This window comes from Condylura cristata, unplaced genomic scaffold, assembly GCF_000260355.1.
Source record: "Condylura cristata isolate star-nosed mole 26May11 unplaced genomic scaffold, ConCri1.0 scaffold00005, whole genome shotgun sequence".
Lineage (NCBI taxonomy): Eukaryota > Metazoa > Chordata > Mammalia > Eulipotyphla > Talpidae > Condylura > Condylura cristata.
The window spans coordinates 63,903,979-63,921,349 of NW_004567106.1; the positions used below are offsets into that span (position 1 = coordinate 63,903,979).

Genomic DNA, 17,371 nt, shown 5'->3' on the forward strand with positions numbered 1-17,371 from the left:
CTATTAGCTTTGGTGTGTGATGCTCTCATTTTTATGTATTTTCTAATTTCCCTTGACACTTCTCTTTTGATACATTAATATGTAAAGGTGTTTAATGGCCACATTTTTCTAAATTTTTCATATTTCCTTTTGTTAATGATTTCTAACTTTCAAACTTTTATCCTGTGTGGTCTGAGAAGATACCTGGTATGACATCTTTTTAAATCTATGAGATTTGTTTCCTGGTGGAAACAAATGGTCTACTCTGGAAAATGTTCCTAGCACACTTGAGAAGAATATGCACTCTAGTTGGATGACCAGTATATGTATGTTAGATGTAGTTAATTTATATGCTCTATTGAGTTACATGCTCTATCCATTATGGTGACTGGGGTACTGAAATCTCCAACCGTTATTGTATGACTACATTCTCCTTCAATTCCCAGTTTTTATCAACTTTCATAGTCTGTCATTAGGTTTGTAAATGTTGGTAACTTATATACTCTTGTTGAACTGAATCTCTTACTAACAGACAATGTCCTCCTTTGTCTTGTAATCTCCTTAAAGACTTTTTTGTCTGATACTATTATTGCCATACCTGTTTTTTTTTTTTAATTACGATTTGCTTGGACAATGTTGTCCATCCTTCCCCTTTCTATTTTTATCTTTGGATCAAAAATGAACGTTTACAAACACAATAAAAATTGATCACTTAATTTTATTCATGCTGTCAACTTGTGTTTTGATTGGAGATTTGAATCCATTTACATTGAAAATACCGATAATAAGTAGTTGTGACATCATGTGATTTGTTTTCTATGAGCTTTTTTGTTTGCTTGTTTTTAGCCCTCATTTTCTAAATTACTGTCTTCTTTTATAATTAGTTTATTTTTCTGTAGTAAAATGTTTAAATTCCTTAATTTTACCTTAGGTAAAACTGGCATATAACATCACTAGTTTCAGGTGTGACATCATGACTTATATTTGCATGCACTGAGTTAATACTCATCACCTACACAGCTACAACATTTTCTTTCTTTCTTTCTTTCTTTCCCTGAGATAAGACCCTTTAAGACCAATTCTCACCGGGACTTTCAAATATTCCCTTCGATATTATCAACTATAGTCACATCAAACTATACATGACATCCCACAGCTAACTCATTTTATAACTTATTTCTAAGTTTATAAAACTTGTCTTTGTCCCCTTCTCCCATTCCTCTCTCATTTCTTTTTTGTATATATTCTTCAGCAGCTTCTTTGTTGTCATCATGGGAATTATACTGAACATCCTAAAGTCAAAACACTCTGGTTTCAATTTATACCACTTAAACTCAGTAGTATGCGAATCCCTGCTGCTTTACAGCCGTCGCCATCCCTGTTGCTTGTGCCCTACTGCATCCTTAATCGCCACAAAATTGCAACTGTATATACTGTATTCCCAAAAACATCAACTAATTCTTTTAAATGTCATATCTTAAATTATGTAAATACAAGAGTTACAAACAAAAGCTACAGGAATACTTGCTTTTATAATAATTTTTCCCTTTTTATCTTTAAATGAATTGGTCTCAAATTACATAGAAAACCAAAAACAGGAATTACTGTTAAACTAGTATCAGCTTGTATAATTTCCCCTTTATTTATCTTTATTGAATCTATTTCTCCACAGAGCCTCTAGTTATTAATCTAGTATCCTTTCATTTCACTGTGCAGAACTTACTTGAGCATTTCTTGCTAGCAGGTCTAGAGAACATGAACTCACTCAGATTTTGTTTTTCTGAGAACGTCTCAATTTCTCCTTCACTCTTAAAGTACTGTGTTGCCAGGTACAAGGTTCTCGGCTGGTGGGTCCACTGTCCTCTGACCTCCAAAGCTTCTTATAACAAACCTATTGATGATCTTAACTGATGATCCTCTGTCTGTTATCATTTGTTTCTCTTGATGCTTTCACACTCTTCACTTTTGGCTTTTCGATGTCTGATTATAATGTACCACATTATAGGTCTCTTTACCTTACTTATAGTTAAGTTTCTTGGGTGTTTATATTATGCCTTTCATCAAAATGGGACATTTTCAGCTATTTTTTTTTAATATTCTGTCTGAACCTTCTCTGTCTTCCTCAGACTTCAAAACATTTCCATTGTCTTTTCTTCAAGTTCATGGATTTCTTTCTTCTGCCTGCTGAAATCTGCCTTTGAATTCTTTCAGTGGCTTTTTTCATTTCAGTTATTACACTTTTCAGGTTCAAAATTTCTTTCAGACTACCTATTAATTGATAACTTCCATTGTGTTCACACATACTTTTCTTGACTCTCTCCACATTTGCCTTTAGTTCTTTAAATATCTTTGAGAGTTGTTTTAAATTCTTTTTGTCTGATGATTGCTTATTAGGGTTTTTTTAGGGAATTTTTCTTTTTTCTTTTCATTTGAATGAGTCTTATTTTTCCTTTCTATGTCTTGTGATATTCTGTTGTTGAATATCGTAATGAAGTATCTCTAAAAATTGGATTTCTTAACTTCTCCAACATTTGCTTTTTTGGTAAGTTTCTGCTTGTTATTAGCAGCCTTAAGTATACCTTTATGACTCTGGATCAGTACTAGGTGTGACCTTAAGCCTTCTCAAGTCTTTTCTGAGCCAGTTCCTGGATATTCAGTCACTTTTTAATGTTCCCTATATATAGCATTTGCTTTTTAATTGCCTACTCTTTAATGTGGGCCCTCAAGAGGGAAAAAACAAAAATTAAAGGACCTGTAATCACTTCAGTCAAAGGAAGGGGCTCGCAAGAATGCAGGTAGGCGTTAACAGTGCCTGCCACCTGTTTGCACATCTGATCAGAAATAATAATCAGAAATCAGAACAGATGTTCTCAGTATTTGAAGGAGCCGATACCCTCAAGCTGTCTACAAATACTCCAGGAATATGCCCAGCTGCCTGCCTCTGCCTGTGAGTGGGCATGGATAGCTACTGCTAGTCTAAGAACAAAGTACTAAAACTGACCAACAGTAACTTTGTATTTCTGAAGGTCGCAAGCCTTCAACAGATTAAAACATTCAGAAGTACTTGTATCAGTCATAGTCTATAGATGCAACTGTGGTCCATGCCGCCACAAAGATTCCTGGTGTGACCTACCCTGCCATCTCCTCCAAACTCACACCAAACTATTCTTATAATATGGGAATTGGGACTTAAAAGTTAAAAGGAAACAGTAGTAATAAAAATAAAAGAATGAAGTCAAGGTACTATAAAGGAAGAACCTCAATGTCTTGATCTTTGTTCACTTTCCCAGCAATTACCATTAAAAAGTACTAAACGATAACTTTCAATGTACATGAGTTCAATCGTGCTAAAGTCAAGGGCACCAGATGAAAATATTACGGTATGAATAAAATATTAAGCGTTTTTTTGAGTAACAACGATTAGAATAACTTCTCCCTCTCCTGTCTATCCGACAACTGCATTTCAGAAGCACTGATTCATAACACCTTAAAATCCACCTGGGAAAGTTTTATGACACACGTTAAAAAATTCTCAATCAGTGTCATCAGTGCGAAGACAGCTATTGAAACTTCAGGACTGGGGCAAGATAATAGTAAGTATATGTTCCACTCAATTTTAGTGTATTCGTCAGTCTAAGAATAACACATTGAAGGAGTAATTAGTGAAAGTAAGGGTAATGTATAAGGAAAAATTGTCTTTTTTCCTATGTGGACTATTAAAAGTCAAACCTGCCATTACAGATACAATTATCAATACAAAAGTGGGAAAAACAGGAGAATCTCTGCAAATATTTACATAATCCCAATAGAAGGAAAATGCATATTTACAAATTCCAATAAAAGTGAACTGCCTGGATCTCTAGAGACTGGACAGAAAGCAGATAACCCAAGGTACCACTAGCAGGTCAGAGTTTCCACAACTCTCCTAGCATCCACTTTTAAATTTCCTTCCTCATCAAGCTGTATCACTTAGGATGTGGTCTTATAACAAATTTGTACTTTTATAGCAACATGTACCCAAAAATTACCAAGGCAAGAAATTTAAAAAAAGAAAGAAAGAAAACAAAATTTAACAAATACCACATTTACTAACCTACTCTATGAAATGAAGTAGTTCCCTCTCCAAAACTAACAAGCCCCAATGATATCAAATGTAAGAGGGCTGGGGATGCTTAGACAGATTGTAGAATTTTATTATGTAAAACAAACAAAAAAAAATTACAGGTTCCCCCACCTCCGGAGTCAGCACAAAATTGTAGCCAGTTCTCCAAAAGGCCTCTTACTGAACAGGACGCATAGAATCGGCCAGGAAACAGGCTCAGGAACAGGGCCTCTGCAGTTAAATGAGAAGCCTATCTTACTCAGAGTAGCTGTCTCTAGGGGAACCTAGGAGTGGCTCTGTAATTGTCAATTCTGGTCCCAGATTTGGCAGGTATTCATGATACCATGCTAGCTGGCCCCGGATCAAGTCCTCGCCTCAGGCAGTGGCTAACTCCAGGCCTAGCTCTGGTCTTGGTCCTGCTCCAACTCCAGCTCTAAGTACACCAGTTCTGTCCCTAACTCTGGTGGAGGTTTTAGCTCATCCACCTGTCAGAGACCACAATGAAGCTGTGTTTCTGGTATTTCCCACATTCCTGGAGATGAAATTTTTTTTTTTCTCCAGTAGTACCCAAAAGTTTCATCTCACGGGATGGAGGGATCCTGGCATATATATGGATTCATGGCATGTTCTCCTCAGTGAGCAGTTGTTTGGTGGATGACTTCAATCAGTGTAATAGTTCTTTGATGTAGGGCTGCATAAAATAGATAACCACTGTATCATTGTCCTGATGTTTCTCCCAGAAGCAGGTAATGCTCCCTTCCAATAATGTTCCCTTTTGAAGTGTATTGCGAAGTGTCAAAGATGGTCTTCTTCAGCAGCTGTCACGTCTGACTCCAGCTTACAAAGCCCATGATGCACCTACAATTCCAGGGTTCCTTGAGGTGGATATGTAATGGTGCAGAATCTTGTCCAGCCGCGTCCAGAATGGAAGGTTGGGGGGCTTCCACTGGAGCTCTTTCACCTAATGAAGTAAGCCCAGGACAACAACGTGCCCTCAGTTGCTGAGTTCTGCCCTAAAAGCAGTCCCTTAACACTCAGGCACTCTGGGTAGAGGCCTCAGCCAATGTACAAGAACTGCCAACTGAGAGTAAAAAGCCCAGCAAGCTCTGGGATCTCTGGAGAGGTTACAAAAGAACTGCTGATCCTGGGAATGTGAGTTGACCAGACTGAAACAGAGAACCGAGTCCCCCAGACAACCAAGACTAGGTTTATGTTAGAAAAAAAATCACTCTGGGTGAGTGTCTTCAGCTACTGCTTCAGACTCTGATACTTATTACCTGTCTGAAACTGACCATGAAACTGATAATGTGCAGCTTTTCTGTCATACCAGCAGCCCTGTATTACTCCTCTTTCAGAACCACCAAACACTGCTCTACCAGAGCCAGAGTTGAAATTCCAAATTAAACCCTGACTTTACGGTTTTTCTCAAGGGTCAAAGTTTTCTGTTTTGAAGTCAGAGTGTTAAACTTCCAGAAACCTATTAACTGAGGAGGATCCCTGTCAATGGAATGGAATGACCATAATCCCATGGTCAGTGAATCACGTTCCTTCTGTAGTTGCTCTAGCAGCCTCATTCATAAAACAAACCTGCTCTCACTCTTGAGAATGAGATATCAGTGAAAGTTTCCACCACAAACGCTTTACAGACTGTTGCAACTCTGTGGCCTAGGTCTACCTTTGATCAGTTCTCTGACAACTAACAAAGGGACATAACCCCTTCAGCAGATGACATGGTGAAAACCATAGCCTTGCTCCAGCTACAAACTACTACTCCAGCTCTTCCAAGCTATGATGGATCAAGGAGGTGCTGATGCAGGCATTTTACTGCTGGATATTCCATGCCCACCTCTGGCAGCAATAATTCAATTAGGGCAACTGGTCTAGCAGTGACTTAGAGACCTCTAACATTTCTTTCTCTTTTTGTCCAGTTCACTGAGTTTCCTGTAGGAGCTGGCTTCTCTCCGTCTGAGAAGGGTCCAAAGAAGGTGTCTTCACTGGAGCCTTACATCAGAAGCAGAAGATCCTGATGGTCTTTCAGCTGGCTGATGGATTTCACCAGTTTCTCCATGGCAGCTCTTAATTCAGAATCTAGGATTCAATTTCAGGCTGCTGGCTCTCCATAGGTGCTTTGAGCTCTGGCTCTCCTTGCTCCAACTGAATCCTCTGAGCATGGTGCAGAATTAAAGAGATTAAAAATCATCTCAGAAAATTGGGTAGGGTCGAAGGAAAGGTCTGAAACTTCCAACAGCTTTTCACGTATGCAGTAGCAATAAGAGAGCAGGTCCTGGCTGAAGTGGTCACAGTAATAGTTCAGTTGGTCCAAGAAGTAGAAGCAGAGCATCTTAGTCTTGGATTCATCCTTGCCCATGCAGCACCATGCCAGCTCTGGTCTTCAATACGGAATACCTATTATTGTTGAATGCCCACCAGTAGGAGACTATTTGAGTACAGCTGGTGTAGAGAATCCTCAAACGTGCTGTTGAGATTCTGCAGCATCTCCCACTGTGTCATTTGGGGTCCGACTCTGGGTACAGGCTCAGTCCCGCTTCCTCCAGCAGCTCTGGTCACAGGCTCCAACCCCTACAAAGAGCTCCAAGGCGCTCAGTCTTGGCCCTTCTGACCCAACTCTTCACAGTGAGCATGAGTGGGCAGCCTAGCCCTACAGCTTGCCACTCCCAGCTGGGCACCCTCGCACTGGCTGCCATTCAACCCAAGCTTTCTTAAATCTCTTTGCCATACTAAAAAGTCAGTTTTCATTCTGAGCAACAGCCTTTGTTCACTGCATGATCAACAAGAAAGACAAACCACCATTTGTACAACATCAAGCAATTTCGGGGTAGGGTGAAGAAGAGTGTAAAAGCTGCCTAGTAAGGAAAAGCACTAGAAAGGGAATAAGAAAGTTGAAGTACACTAATTGGTTCTCTAGGATAAAGGCAGGTAACATAAATGGACCTAAACAAAGAATGAGAGAAATAAAAAGAGGGTAGCAACCAGTTCTGAAAATGCTAAGAACTGAAAAAACCAAGAATACACTGTTTTCCAGCTACCCAAGAGTTAGACCCCAGTACTATGGAGCTTTATTTAGGTTTATTCATTTTAAGTTAAAAAGTGTAGTTCCAGACTCTGATCCTTAAAATTCCGATTCAATTAGTTTAAGTAGAGCCACCTGGTAGCCGATGCCAATTACTCTAAAGGAAGAGGAACCCGGTGGAAACACTAGAACATCAAATCACTTTAAGTTACTACAACTATTAGCTTTCAGAGCTCCAAGTAAGTATTAATATGTTTACACATTTAAGAAAGACACAATTATCTGCAAGCTGCTGCACCTCCGTTTGGAGCCTCGCCTGCTCAAACAACTTTGCTTGCTTATAACTTGCCCCCAAGGTAGTACCTGAACGACTTTTTACTTCCTTAGTGAAAATGTTATAGGGCAACCCCAATGTGAAATGGGGTGCCAACCACATTTCTGAAATAGCCTCTTAGTTCATTTCTACAACTGACTACAAGTAACTAGAGAGTAGAAGAATCAAAGAAAAGAAATTGCTTTCTAGGACTGAAGGTGATATAGAACAAATACTGGGAGGGAAATGCTGCCGTTTCCTTGGTCATCACATTTAAAAGATCAAAACAGTCTCAGGGATTGCATTAATCTGATACATGCTGGATATATAAGGTAAAGCTTAAAGACAGATGTCCAATATAAAAGACATTTACAAATATCCCTGTCATATTACTATTATATACAAATATATATTCATGTTGCTTCTAAATGAAATATTCCCAAATTCATTTAAAGGAATTCACTTTAATGTTTTGTGACTGCAACATACGCGATCACAAAGGACAAAGTTAAGTTATAAACAGGAAGCTTTTATAGAGTATATTTTACTTGATACAAGCTTCAAATATATGTTAACTTTTAAAGTATTAGTTGCTACTAATATATAGACACATAAATAACATGACAATTAGCTATTACCATGGCAAGAAAAAAAATACCTCTTAAAAAACCTGGACAAAGTGTAGTTTAGCAAATACAACTTTAGTTGCAATTTTCTCATAACTCCACAATCTACCCCCTTGAATGAAAATAAGTCTTCTGATTACCAGTAAGCAAAAAAAAAAAAAAATCTCAAAAGTTAAAAGATGACATCTTCCATTCTAAACATATCAAAGGACGTGACAATCTTTAAAATATAGCAAGTAAGGTCTCCATTTATTAACTTTAATTTTGTATTTCAATAATAAAGGTTGATCTTTAAAAAAATATACTATCTATATTTAACTGAATGTAAGCATATAAACTGTCTCTTTTTCTATTCTAAGAAATAAAGGCAGCAACAACCTTATATCTAATCACCCTCACACTCTGATACTTAACTTACATCCCAACCTCTGAAATAAACACTTTTTACCAGTGGCTCTAAAACTTTTTAAAATATATTCTACTTAGATGGAGTAAGATAACCCAGCTCATTTACTTCACTGTCCCAGTGGTAAATGCACAGATACAGAGGCTCTATATATTTAAACACAGCATGGAAGAAATGAGTGAAATCAAGAAAGAATATGAGAAGTTTAGAAAAAAAATTATAATTCATTCATTTTAATGTAGTCAATTTTGACAAAATTGACGAATTAATCTCCTTAATATACTAATACTTAGACCTTAATTTTATGCAAACAAAAAGAGGGAGCTGCAAATCATTTCTCCATTTAAAAAAAAGGCATCCGTTTTGTAAGTCTGGGACCCATTTTATAAAAAAAAGGCCAACCACCTCTGATGGTACACCGGCTATACTTCAACAACCACTGCCTGACAGCATGCCTGACTTCTATACACACCTGTCTACCTAAAGATATCAGCATATGCAAGCACCTTCTAAACCAGAACAACTATTTTTTGGTAGCAGATCCTCCTCTCCAGAAAAAAATGCACATACATGCACATACACAATTCTACACAACATTTCAGAGAGCTCACAGACATCTGGATCTCAACTTTTCTAAATCTCAGGGGCAAGCCAAAGAGGGTTCATGCAGCAACCACTCCCACCCTATTGACTCAACAAGGTACAGTGATTACCTTCAGTCTATCAGAGTTTACACTTAATATCTGTAAGAATAGTCATATTTTTAATATGTACACAAGTGTACATCTTTTTAAATGTAATACAAATTCCTATAAAAATATTCCTTTCGCCACTTCTTGAATTTATTCTCTACTGTGATCAATCTGGTTTAGAGAGGGTTTTGCCTAAAATACTACCAAATCCTTAAAATTTATAGTAGAAAGACTAAATTTATCTCAAGATAATGGTTTGGAATTAACAAAGATCTTCAAGGTCAAGCAATATATAGTTACAGCATAGTTTCACTGAATTGATTTGATTTTCGGTAGTCTCAAGAATTTCACTACTTCTAGTCTAAGTAATGGCAAAGTAGAAGAATGAGCCAAACAGAGAATTTCATTAGACTCTGGTCTACCCCTTCTTTGAAAGGATACTGGCAAATTATTTAAATTCTTATAGGACTTAAGTTTACTGCCAGTAATACATGACAATTGTATCTACCAAAGATTAAATGCATGCAGATTACCTAATGTGACTGAGCCACAATGTTAAGTCATAGTCACTTGCCAGAATGATCAGCATATCCCATAGCCTAGCTCCCAACGTCCTCCCTGAGCAGAGTGGCGCATGAAGCTGCTATTCCTTTCATAGATTTCAGTTAGTACTCAACTAGTTTCAGTTAGTATTTCAACCTCCGTTACGATATTTCAAAGCCCCAAATTTAACAACAAAATATCCAGTACATTAGCATCACTGTCTGACTTCCTCACTCCCCACTCTAATGGTTGCATTAATCATTTCAAAACAATGTATTAAGCTAGAAAATCAGTATTTATAATCAATACCCACTCTGAACACAGATATCAAGGAACCATGCCAGGGCTCAGGGTCCATAAAGACAAGGAGCCGCGATACCTAGACATGCGCACTGGCTTAACCAGAAATGAGAGAAAACTGCATTTTATGTTTAGTGTCAGCCTAGAAGGTTTCATGTTTTGCTTATGAAACTGCTACTCACTAGAAAGAAATGCCAAGAAAAGAGAAAAAGAACAATCTTTTTCTTCTTTCCCTAGACAGATTAAGTCTCGACTTATCTTGAATAAGAAAAATGTATCTCTTGGATATCCTGGAAAGATTCACATTGCTCATCATGATTTTAACTGGCAAACTTCCCTGTGGAAAAAAAAGAATTCATCTACAAACTCATCTCTATCACTGACTGCTTCTTTATGCCTACCCTGTAACAATGTGGAAATGTGGACCCAAACTTACTCTGGTAGTACATACAGTCGAGTAACTTTTTCTCTTGCGTGGGTGGCACGGAAGAAAGCCAGTTATACAAATCTGCTCAAAACCAACTCTATAACTTGGGTCATCAGCTGTCCTCAATAAATTTGGGGGACCAGTATTAAACAGACAAAAACTTCTCTCCTTCCAAAAAACTTAACACAAACCTTGTGTTTATGAAAAACAGAGGTAACGATGGCAATATTTATATTCTGGTCCCAACAGAGGTGCAGTGACACTGGCTTTGGGGAAAGTTATTAAGTGACGTTGTAAATTTCCTTTTTCCCCTCTCTCCCACTTGTGGCTTCTAGGATACTCCTTTCATGCCACTGTGACAGTTATGAATGTGCTTTGATGATCTTTTACATAAAAACAAAGTCAATAAAGTATTAGTCAGTCTATTAATAACCGATCACCAAAAGAATTTTTTTTGAAAAGCTAAATACGTGTTAAATATGCCAAAAACTTATTTGGGTAAATTCTACTTTTCACTGCCAATCTGAAAAAAAGTTCAATAAGTTAGAAATACCTAGGTGTTTTCATATTGTGGTTAGAAATACCTCCAATAAATGGTCAATTTCATACTTAAGAATAAATAAAAACCACTGGTACTATCCCTTTAAAAGTCAAAAATGTGACAAAAACACCTACTAGTCCCATTTTCTAATACTGTTCTTTCATTTTTAGTCTAGAGATATGCACAGAAGAGGCAGTGGTGGGAGATCTAATACAATGAAACAGGAAAAAAGACAGAAAACAGACAAAAAATATCTTTACTGAGACACACAAAAGGCTTAAAACAAGACAAGAGATAACATGATAATGGATGAGAGGATCCAGTGTAGAATTGTAGAATATATAAGTTCTTCCAATATTGATTTATAAATTCAAGAATTTTTAAATAGATTATCAACTAATTGGAGAAAGTATAAACTATGTAACTGCACATAAATACCAATACACCAATAAAACATAGCACAAAATAGGAATTTGCAATGCATAAAAAGCTTATACTATTAATCAAGTACAAATTAAAATGAGACAGCTCTCCTGATTATCAAATTGGAAAATGTGTAAAAAAAAGACTCAAGTCAACAAAATAGGTACTCATAACCTTTGACTCAGTTATTGTAAGAACATCAAAGCAGTACCCAAATGTTTATATGAAAAATTATTCATTAGTGTTATAAGCAATAGCACCAAAATGAAGATAACATAATTGAGATTGGTTCAATAAATCTGAAACACTCATATATAATGGAACACTGATATGCAGCTATTAGAAATTGCATTTTCATGAGATGGAAAAATTTTCATAATAACAGGCATCAATTTGTAAAATGTAATAAACCAATGTATCTTTTTGTATATGTACATTTATAAAAGGGACTATGAAGAAATGCACACTACATACTGCAAGGAAATACAAATTATACACTACAAATACAGATATACACATCAAGGAAAATACATTGAATCGTTTTCAGCGAAAATGTCTATTGAGATCACAAACAATACTTATGTTCTTCTGTATGTTTATACAGTTTTTTTCTTTTTTCAATAAAAGCATGACTTCTATATTCAGGAAATAAATGCTCCATCAAAACGAGAATCTAAATTTTAAGTTTCTGTTCTGAATTCTCCAGTGCTTATACACTCAGAATATAACTTTAATTAGAATGATGTTTTTAATAAGAACTATAAAATGTATAAGTGTTACAAATATCTGAAATAACTGTTTATGACGATAATTCCACTCTTGTAAGTAGCACTGATGTGTCAGGAACGCATGAAGTAAGTAATAGCCATAGCTCAAAATAAAAAGAACAATTGAGGCACACACACACACACACACACACAAAATCAATGGAAGGAATCAAAGCTAATCAACCCAGAATATCCTTTCAGACCTAGCTTTTATTTTAGTTTTGAAAGTAACAAATCTGATAGTTTACTATGTAGCAACTTTATGTTTAAGTGGCCTCTTTCACATAGGCATATATATGCATGTATATATAGGTACACAAACAAAAAATATTTAAAGTTAAATAGTTTTCTATAAATAATCATTACTTTCAAAATAAACAAGGACTCCAAGAATTTAAATAAAGAATATAAATTTGGAGAAACTGACCTCAATACATGCAGTTACCATTAGCTATAATGAAAAACTGTTCTGTATTATTTCAATGCTAAATAAGCAGTGGACTATAAAACAAACTCTCAGACATTTAAAACATCACTTAAGCAAATTCTGACTTTAGAACACTTAAAAAGAATATCAACATGATTTAATTAATTATAGCGATTTAAATGTTCACCTTATAGAAACTAACCTTATCAAATAAAACAAAATGAATAAAAATCCTAACAACATTCAGGACAGAATACAACTCCAAAACTGCTGTTTTTATTAACCATACAATTTTCTAATTGTAACAGCTAACTACAATCCAACATATGAAAATTAGCACATGAGAATGAGATTCAGTACTTAACAACTATAATTTTGTTTAAAACACTGACACAGTATAGATCTACACAAAACAAGCTGTCTCTTAAGGTGAGTAAGAATCCAAATACAGGATACTCTCTCACTTGTAGGATATAAGACTTACTATTCCTGAGACTAAGCAACCAAAATATTTTTCAAAACAAAATGCTTCAGATAATTCCCACCACCTTTAACAGCATTTTTCTGATCATTACAACAGGGAATACGCTCTTTTAGGTGACAAGAACCTTTTAATAACCTACATCCCTTAATTTCCTCTTTATCAATGAGAAAATTCTCGGAGCTGAGGTACCCTGCAAATCAAGGCCTGGGGAAGCCATAAAACACCTTGTCTAAAGTATAACCAGCGAGCAGCAGCAATAGCAACTATTCAAATCCAGAAACTGGGACCCAATCCTTCCTAATTAGCACAGTAATTCTGCATAAGCAACAGACAGAATCGAGAAGGATTCTCCCTGAAAAACTGAAGAGTAAAAAGAGAAGACAGACAGACCTAAGGTGTCTGATCATACTAATATTGGTACTTACGTATCATACCTCTGCAATGGTGTCACTTTGTTCTTATTCTTATCGACTGAACCCGTAGATAGTTGAAGAAAATTGGGATTTAATTTATATAATTCTTGAAGTAGCTTCTGTTCATATTCTTGGTGTTTACCCGCCTAATAGAAGAAGAAATTAAAACTGCAGTGGGGTTCACAAAATGGTTGGTATAAAATACTGAACTACTCTGAGTTATGAAAGATAACTAAATAAAACATGTAAGGGTTTTTCATAGCATCAGAGAAACCTATGAGGATGATGTCATAAGACTTTTAGACCAAAGAAAAGTTCTTCCAACAAATCTACATGACATTTACTCCTTTAACCACTTCAATGTGCAGAAGAGCATACTGAAAAAACTTTCGTAGCTCAAAACAGAGGGTCTCTTTTAAACCTACTTCTGCTTCTTTTAGATAGTGTATCTTTTAATTTTTCATATTCTGAAAGTCATTCAAAAATCAGTCTTTTAAAAAAAATGTATTAACACAAATAATATGCAGATAACAAATCAATAATTCTATCTATATATTTCATTATCTTGACACTAAGTAAAAATTCCATTAATTTGTATATCCATGAAAGTTAGTATATTTTAAGTTCTTGATCAGGAGTGGCAATGAATAGCCAGCCATTTTGTCTTTATAAATAAATTTTTATTGGAACAGTCCATTCCTTCATTTGTATGTTATCTCTATGGTTGCTTTCATGCTGCAAGAAAAGCTACACTATATAATAAATAGAACTCTGCATTTGGATAGTAGTATATCAGAAGGTTATATCACAAATGTAATAGAACTATGTAACGACTAACAAATTGATTTTGAATAATTTTTTATTATTTCCATGTATATCATGACTAGGTTAACACTTTAACTTACCTTCAGGATATTAATTACTTTAATAATGTGGTCTAAATACTTGTTATGGGAAAACCAAAACAAACTAAAATAGTAAGAACAAGCAAGGTAGCATTATTTAATCAAGCACAACTGTATCATATGTACTGCACAATGCATCGTTCCCTGTTCTGAGAGGGCTCCTGTGTTTCAACAGGGTCTACAAATATTTCATATAGGACTCATTTTGAGTTATGTGGTTACAAAGAAAGTTTCTGACTTTTGCCTTGACATAATTTGAAATATAACAAAGAAACCCCTTTCAAAGTAGATTTAAACTCAAGAAGAGCAAGAATAATTCAGGACAACAACATGAAATGAATATTAAATCATTAAGAAAAACACAAATTGATTTGGATTTCAAATCTCAAAAATTTGAAAAGCCTGGAATTCTTTTCTGTAATCAATACTTGAGATATTGTGGCTTTCCTGAGCCACAAAGAGCTCACAGTTACATTCAAGTGATTCTACGGGGGCAGTTCATAGCAAAAGGCTAAATTCCATTATAACTTCCAAGGGGCTATGTCTTTAATTAGTGTCCAATACCACTTACATATGAGGTCAAATGGGGCTTGGAATTATTTTTTAAAGAGTTTCCTTATACTTTAAGTAAACCACATTTCACCCAAGAAACTGTCACCCACCCCCCCCCCAAAAAAAAAGGAAAAAAACCAAGATACTGGCTAAGTATTTACTGGATAGATAATTTAAAGGTTAAGTAAGAAACAAGTAGGTTGTCTGTCTCCATTAAACATCAGAGACCTAATGTTACCACTGTTTATGGACCATAAAGGTGACACCGTCAAGACATTACAAAAGTATTTATTATAATGAGATTTAATCTCTAGTAACTCCAAGTCAAAAAAAAAAAAAGTATTTCTTTTATTTAACAATCTGTGCTTAAAGGAGCCCCTACCAGACTTCCTCTAGTTTGACCTGGAGAATGAAAGGTAGCAATCAATGCCCCCCACCTTCTAAATGAGAAGTATTCCTGCAAAAGTCCACAGCAACAATCTGAAGTCCTCATCTATAATAGGGAAGTACAGCATTGTGCTTTGGTATAATCCTCATTTAATATGCCGTATGGTCAACATTTTTACTTGTAAAGGCATGTTTATACTACAAATTGAAAGGAGACAGAAGAAGAGGAAATGTAAAAAAGAACACAGGATAATAAGCCTTCAATTCACTCTTTACAGGATAGGGACTTATGGTTCACTTTCACAGGGAAATTACTGGATGAAAATGTTAGCTTATCTGTAAATCTGATGAGATTATTTTCTAGTACACTCTGTAAAGAGGAGAGATGGGAAAACAACTCATAATTACAGTATCCCACATAGGCTTCATTTTCCTGACATTACCCTAAAAGTAGCATTTCCCAAAGTGCTTTTCTTGGTATATACCACCCTCTTAGGATGTAGAAGCATGTTAAATATCTGGGAAAATCCTACAGGACAATAACCTATACACCTTCATTTAGCTAGCATTTTGTGACAGTGTACCACAGACCCATTTTTATTATAGCATCCTGAAGAAGTGACATTCCATGTAACACTAGAAAAATGCTACTTTAAAGTAATGCCAGTTGAGAAAAAAATAAAATCACTAGCTTTGGCTTTTGCAATTTTAACTTATAAAGGAAAATACTCCCTTTTCTGCAAAGTTGATAATTCAGTTACTTTACTACCTGCATTTCCTCTTTCGTGAAGCTGGCTGCCTCATCCCCCAATTCATGTAGATACATGCAGTCAGGTTTGGGACACTGCATATTCTTTAAGAAGTAACTGCAGTATTTTGTTGTACCTAGAGATGCCTGCAGGAAAAAAAAAAAAAAAAACAGAAGAGGGAAAGGACCCAAAATGTGAAATGACACAATGAGAATTTCCATGTGTTTTCACTAAAAATGAGGCACAAACACAACAAAGCAAGTATGGCTGAGAACTAAATGATTACTAAACAGAATTAATTAAAGGCTATTCTCATTTGAAAGAACTAAAGTAAACCTCTCATTCTATAGTTTCCCTGTATTTGAGCACCCAAATCTTACCCTCTAGAGAGCAGAACATAAAATCCTATTCCATGTTGGAAGTGGTTAGGCACATAATAAGGAAAATTCCTTTTTTTAAAAAGAAAGATTTATTTATTTGTGCATGCAGGCCAGAGGTACAGGGACAGCAAGAGGATCCACCAGAGACACAGTGAAGAGCAGAACAGACAGATTTATGAAGTGTACTGCTGAGGGGAGCAGCAGGCAGGACAGCAGAGATCCGTCGCGCCATGTGAGTCACCTCCCTTGCTGGGGATCAAACTTTGCTGCAGTGGCTGTTAGCTTCATAGTGCTGTGCTTTAACCTGCTGTACCACCAGGGAGGGCCAGGAAAATTCCTCTCTTTTATCAGGCTATCCTTCTAGCATTTACATAAAACACTGCTTTGAGAGATCATTCACTTAAATCTGCACAGATCAATGTCTAAGTTTTTAAGGACAACAAATCTGAATCCTTATTTATTGCTGGTGAGAATAACATCCATTTTCACATACTATATAAACATAGGATATTTTTATGTATCTTCCCCTGATAAAATGCCTACCCCTACTTAAGCAGGAAATTACATAAGTCAGCAGTAAACGAGTTAGCTATCATAGGTTGGCATGAGGGCCTAAGAAGGAGTCTTCCAATATCTCCCTTCAAAAGAGTTTATAAATGCTAAGTTCATATCTACTTATTACATCTTATCCCTTCTCCCCAAAAAATAAAAAATAAAAAATCAAGAGGCCCATGTTACCTTAAGTGTTCTGCCATCTACCACCACATTGTTGACACACTGTATGGCTCTGAGAGCATCTTCTGATCGGATATAAGTTACATAAGCACTGGCACTTGGACCCTAAAGTAAAAACCCACTGTGATTAGTTTCAAATTAAATGAAAACTTAAAAGAAGAAATTCACTTGCAATCTGCCTAGAAAATG

The 17,371-nt window shown here is 35.9% G+C and overlaps 1 protein-coding gene across 6 annotated transcripts in view; it reads right to left on the bottom strand.

The window, feature by feature from the left end:
- The window catches only part of CNOT4 (CCR4-NOT transcription complex, subunit 4), a 107,516-nt gene that overhangs the window by 35,972 nt on the left and 54,173 nt on the right, over window positions 1-17,371 (bottom strand). For 3 of the 6 annotated variants that reach the window (XM_004677067.2, XM_004677065.2, XM_004677069.2), the window contains exons 5-7: window positions 17,186-17,287; window positions 16,088-16,213; window positions 13,496-13,620 (exon numbers count right to left, since the gene is read on the bottom strand). In XM_004677067.2, coding sequence (XP_004677124.1) covers window positions 13,496-13,620; window positions 16,088-16,213; window positions 17,186-17,287 — 353 coding nt within the window. Of the gene's footprint in view, window positions 1-13,486; window positions 13,621-16,087; window positions 16,214-17,185; window positions 17,288-17,371 lie in introns of all 6 variants that reach the window. The other 3 variants (XM_004677066.2, XM_004677064.2, XM_004677068.2) reach the window with 1 other exon arrangement.